A 6,000-nucleotide genomic window follows, 5' to 3' on the forward strand; every position below is an offset into this window, starting at 1 on the left:
CTTCTCCTTCTTCCTTGGCCTGTACATCCAAGCCACCACTAAGGCCTTTCCATGTTAGCCCCTAAATATCTCTCAGATCTTATTGTCCTTCCTATTGCCATCACTCTAACCCAAGCTATGATCACCTGTCACTGGGATGACTATGACCCCCGCCTGCCTGTTTCCCTGTTCCCATTCTTGCATCCCTACCATCTACTCTCCACATGTAGCTATGGGGATCTCCCAAACACCCACCTCTGAGCACATCATTCCCCTGCTTAATAAACCCTTCCATAGTTCCCCTTTGCCCTCAGGATAAAGTTCCTTTCCTAGCCTTATCCTTTACTCCTCTCAATACCACTCCCAGTTCCCAGCATGCCTCAAGCTTCAGTGCCCTTGCTCCCACTGAAATTCTTTTTTTTAAAGATTTTATTTATTTATTTGAGAGAGAAAGGATGAGACAGAGAGAGCATGAGGGGGGGAGGGTCAGAGGGAGAAGCAGACTCCCCGCCAAGCGGGGAGTCCGATGCAGGACCCGATCCCAGGACTCCAGGATCATGACCTGAGCTGAAAGCAGTCGCTTAACCAACTGAGCCACCCAGGCGCCCCTCCCACTGAAATTCTTACCTGAACTGCCCTCCATGTTCCTCCTAGTTCTACAAACCCTGCTGACACCTTTTAGAGCCCTTGCTTTGGGCCAGGCCCTGTGGTGGGTGCTGCTGATGCCACAGTTTCCCCTGCCTAGAGTCCCAGAACTGCAATTGCTTTCCAACTTGAAGTGCCAAATGGCAGCCATTCACTAGAGCTAGGTATAGATGGTAAACTAAGGCAGGCGGTGTTTGTGCATATATGAGTGAGGGGTTGACTCACTCCCTTTAGCTTAGATCCCCTGCCTTCCTTTGGGGTTGGGAGGCAGGGAGGTAGGCCCACATAGGGTCCTGAGGAGAGGGCCTCAGAGAGGAGGCCAATGCATCCTTCTGGCCCTAATCATGCTGTTTCACCATAAGACCATGAATAAATGGCCTCTCTGAGCCTCCAAAACCCCAACTAAAAATCAGTTCCCACTCTAGGCTGTGCATCAGAATAACCTGGGAAGCTTTAAAAATAGATTCCTGGATTGCAACCCCAAGATTCTGGAGCTCTGAGGTGGAGTCTGGGAATCACATTTATTTTTTCAAAGTCATCAGGGGATTCTGATGTTCACCCAGTTTGGGAAACCCAGAACCAGATGGTGTCCAGGGTCCTTTCCAGCTCCCATTCTAACTCTTGGAGTCTCTGATGATGCCCTAGGCTCCAAATTAGAGGGAGCCAGCCCTATCACTGCCCCCTCAATTGGCTCAGTTCTCCCACTACCCATGAAAAGACTCTTACATCAGGTGCAACTATCTTGACTAAGACAGGCTCCAAGCTACTCCCCACCCAGCAACCAGAAGGATATTCTAGACCTCAAAACTGAGGAATAGGGTAGGGTTTCCCTCAAATCTCTATGAGCAAACCTAGGCTTGGAACTCCTTTCCGACTCTCTGAAAGCCCTCTCTGGCATCTCTTTCCAGGTTTTATTAACCTGGAAAATGGGTATAAAAACAATTGCCCCCTCCCCCTACCAGAAATCAGGGTAACTCAAAGAGAAAGCACTTTGAAGAAATTGAAGGTTTTTCACATGGATAAGATTTAACTACAGTGGACCCTTGAACAACACGGTGTGAACTGCACAGGTCCACTTATATATGGATTTTTTTCAATAAATATAGTATAGTACCATAAATGTATTTCCTCTTCCTTATAATTTTCTTTCTTTTTTAAAAAGATTTATTTATTTATTTTAGAGACAGAGAGAGAGGGAGAGTGCATGTGCAAGTGAGGGGAGGGGCAGAGGGAGAGAGAAAATCCCAAGCAGACTCTGCTGAGCACAGAGCCCAATGTGGGGCTCGATCTCACCACCCTTAGATCATGACCTGAGTTGAAATCAAGAGTTAGACGCTTAGGGGCACCTGGGTGGCTCAGTTGGTTAAGCGACTGCCTTCAGCGCAGGTCATGATCCCAGGGTCCTGGGATCGAGCCCCGCATCGGGCTCCCTGCTCGGCGGGAAGCCTGCTTCTCCCTCTCCCACTCCCCCCGCTTGTGTTCCCCCTCTCTCTGTCTCTCTGTCTCTCTCTCTCTCTGTCAATTAAATAAATAAAATCTTAAAAAAAAAGAGAGATGCTTACCTGACTGAGCCTACCCAGGCACCCCTTCTCTTCCTTATGATTTCTTAATAACACTTTCTTTTCTCTAGCTTACTTTAAGAATAAAGTATATAATACATATACAAAATGATTTGTTAATTGACTGTTTATGTTATTGGTAAGGATTCTGGTCAAAAGTAGGCTATTAGTAGTTATGTTTTTGGGGAGTCAAAAGTTATACACAGATTTTTTTGTGCAAGTAGGGGCATGGGGGCTCATAACCCTAACTCCCCCATTGTTCAAGGATCAACTGTATTATTTTTAAGAGCACCCCCCCACCAGGATGGGTTGCTGGTCCCTACGGGTGGTGATTCACTAAAAGCCTCAGCAGTCTGAGGGAGGAAGTCGGCAGGCACACAGAAATCTTAACATGTGGACTAAAATGTTTCAACCCTTTAATTGAGAGGACTCTCTCTCTCTCCCTCTTTCTGTCTCTGTCTCTGTCTCTGTCTCTGTCTCTGTCTCTCTCTCTCTCTCACACACACACACACACACACACACACACACACACACACACACCCTACAACCACCAACCCTGCCCTCTTTAGGCCAATTATAGGTGAGTCCTGTGGAGAGAGAAGCAAGTCACTTGTGCCTACCCCTGGGCCGGCTGGGCAGTGGGGGAGGCGGGCCTCTCACACCCCATGCTGCTGTGAATCACATGGCCCAGCGCCTGCTTTGCCAGGGCCTGAGTAATTCCTCCACCTCCTCTTCGGAAGGTTTTTCCCTTATTTTTAAAAAATTTCATTTTATTCTGCAGGTTTCTCACCAGTATCTCATAGACTTCTCAAGGCATTCTATAGATGAGGAAATTGAGGCGTAGAGAAGGGAAGTCACTCACCCAGGGTCACACGGTGAGTCACGTAGGAATGGTTGGTTGGGAAGCCGGGTCTTTCCCTAACACTCTTCTTATTCCTAATCCCCATCTTGGAGTATATATATATATATAGACAGCCACCAATTACAGACACAGGGACTTGACTGGCAAAAAGTATCCTGGAAACTTTGTTTTGCTTTTTTGGGGAGGAGGGGAGTTCAGGCTGGGTATTGTGACTGGTAATGTGTAAGGACTGGGAGAGTGGGATGGCAACTCCAAATCATTGCCATGGGGGCAGCAGCGGCAGCAGCAGCAATCGGAGGCTAAGAGACCAGGGGTTGAGACACTGCCCAGCTACTGACTCTCAGACCAAGAGCATATGGAGGCCAGGAATTCTGTTGTCCTTCTTTCAGACAATAGTTCCTGAGGGCCTACTATGTGCTCCCTTCATATCTGTTCAGGCATTTGTTCAACGAGGACTTATTGAGCGCCTACTATGTGCTAGGCACTGCCCTACTCACTGGGGATACAACAGTGAACAAAACAGATACAATCCCCTTGCCCTCACAGAGTTCACCTCCTAGTGGAGGAAGATGGCCAATAAACAAGTGGACACATATAATAAGATAATTTCAGACTGTACGAAGGGCAAGGATGGAAGCTGTGATGGAGACTCACAAGTGCCCCCACCAAAGTGGTCAGGGAGAGTCTCTTGGTGGAGGTGACATCTGAGCTGAGACCTGAAAGATGAGGAACAAGCCAGGTGGAGAGCAGGGGAAAGAGCTGCCAGGCAGAGGGAAAAGCAGACGCAAAGACCCTGAGGTGGGAGTCCTTATGGCATGTTTTGGGATTTGAAAGAAGGTGCTGCAGTAGGGCGGGCAAGTAGCCTGCTCCACACAGTGTCTGCCAAGGGGTGTTTGGAAAGCTAGCAGGAGTGACATGCAGGGCAGGGCGTTAAAGGCCTCTTGTCAGCTGGATATCTCCAGCCCACACTGAAGGAGCCCCTGGAAACTCCCAGAGGTTCCATGACTAGCCCAAGGTCACAACAGCAGTAAGGGGCACATCTTGCCAGTGCTTTATGTTCCACTACTGCTAACTGTGCTGGGCCACAGTCCCAGAGACCTATGGAGGCTGGGGATGTGAGCCCTGGGTGGGGGGGTCCCAGGGGCTCAACAGCTCTGTCAGTGTTCCTTTGGAAGGCAAACCAGAAATACACTGCTCTTTCTCTGTGGCTCCTGGGTTCAGGTCCACATGGGGATGTCCCCAGATGGGGGTGGCCCTGCTGGACTCCTCAGACACTCAGGTCTGTGCAGGGCAAATGCCTCTCCAGGCAGGAGTCTGTGGCCCCAGCCTGACCCAGAGCTGCTCCACCTCTGCGAATCCAAGTTCGAGCATCCTGATTTCTCTTTACACCCATCCTTGCAGCCCTGCAGCTCTACAGCTCTGCTACAACTGACTTTGCCCCCCACCCCTTCTGCTGTCTCCCTACTTATCAGCCCTTCCAGCCCTCCCCTCCAGCTTGACCCCCAAGGTCCACCTCCTCCACCTATCTCGCTCATCAGCACCTTCTACTCCCTCCTTCCCTGGTCCTCCCGCCCCACACACCTTGGCAAAACCCCAACCTGGATCAATCCACCATCTCTCTCTCTCTTTTTTTTTTTTTCCACTCATACTCCAGAGCTGCTGAACAGTACAGGAGAAAATCACATAAGCAGAAGGCTTGGCATTACTTTCATGGTCTCCAACCTCAGTTTGGGGAAAGAGAAAGACCACAGACTTTGGACTCAAATACAGCTGGTTTTGAATCCTGGCTCCATTCTAGCTGTGGGACCTTGGGCAAGTTACTTAACTTCTCTGGGCTTCAGTTTCCTACCCTACAAAATGGGGCTAATGATACCTACTTCACAGGAAGCTCCTGAAGATGATATGAGAGCCCATACAAAGCACCCAGCCCAGTGCCTGGCACAATGTAGGCGCTTGGCAAATGGGAGACTCCTTTTCTCCTATTCTCCCAAACAAACTCCGTTCCCCCAACCAAATTCCCTTTGCTGCCTTGCAAATCTGACCGTTTTTCTTGCAGTGCTCCTTCTCCCATTAGTCTCAGCAGATAGACAAGAAGGGGGTGGGAAGGGTTGAGGGGGCAAGGGGACAGAGAGAGGAGACCGCGGACAGAGGTTGAAAGGACTGGACGGAAGAGGAGCGAGGAAGGGGGTGGGGGTTGAGAAGACTCCAAGGGCCAGGGTGAGCGGGCCGGCTCCGAGGTGGGGCTTAGAGGGCCCGAGAACAAGAACCCGTTCCCAGTACCAGGCCCGTGGCCCGGGCTCCCATGCTCTCTGGATCACTCACCAGGCCGGGGCTGAGAGCCCTCCAGGTGGTAGGAGAAGCGCAGGGCCCGGTGGTGCTGTGGACTGGGGCCGCAGGGTAAGACCCGGGGGCCTGGAGCAGCGCCCAGGCTGGCGTCCAAGGGTCCGACAAACTGGGGATCCAGGGGGCCGCCGAGAGCGGAGCTTGAGCCCCTAAGCACCGGCAGTCCCGGCTCGGAGGCCCCAGGGTCCGTGTCGGCACTGACCGGTGGAGCGGCGCCGGAGGCGTTCGTGGTTGGGTGTTCGGGCTCGGAAGGCCCGGCGACCCCCGGGGCTCGGTGGCCATGCATGGTCCGGGCCTGGGCGCGGGGCCCGGGCTCCCCGCTTGGCTCCAGCTCCTGGGGCGGAGGCGCGGGCGGAGGAGGCCCGGCGCCCGGCGGAGCAGCGGCCTCAGGCTCGGGGGGCGGGGCTGCGGGCTCAGCCCCACTGCGGAGATTCAAGCCCCCGGCCCGGGCCCGGGCCAGCAGCCGTGGCAGCAGTGGCAGTACCAGCAGCAGCCGCAGCCACCGCTGCTGCCGTGCCAGGCATCGCCAGCCCGGGCCCTGCGCGGGGATTGGGCTCGGCGGGGCCGGGGGCCCGCTGAGGAGCGCTGTCTATGCGGCAGCGGCTGGGTGAG

General features: G+C 52.8%; 1 protein-coding gene across 1 annotated transcript in view; it reads right to left on the minus strand.

Moving 5' to 3' along the window:
* Positions 1 to 5,728, minus strand: part of FGD1 (FYVE, RhoGEF and PH domain containing 1) — a 40,760-nt gene extending 35,032 nt beyond the window's left edge. Inside the window, exon 1 of the mRNA XM_028092880.2 lies at positions 5,368 to 5,728. Within this exon, the coding sequence (XP_027948681.1) occupies positions 5,368 to 5,674 (307 nt within the window). The 5' untranslated portion in view covers positions 5,675 to 5,728. The remainder of the gene's footprint in view (positions 1 to 5,367) is intronic.
* Between the last annotated feature and the right edge of the window lie 272 nt (positions 5,729 to 6,000).

The sequence above is a fragment of the Eumetopias jubatus genome, unplaced genomic scaffold (assembly GCF_037043125.1).
Source record: "Eumetopias jubatus isolate StellerSeaLion01/CBP00866 unplaced genomic scaffold, mEumJub1_p1.0 scaffold_11, whole genome shotgun sequence".
NCBI lineage: Eukaryota > Metazoa > Chordata > Mammalia > Carnivora > Otariidae > Eumetopias > Eumetopias jubatus.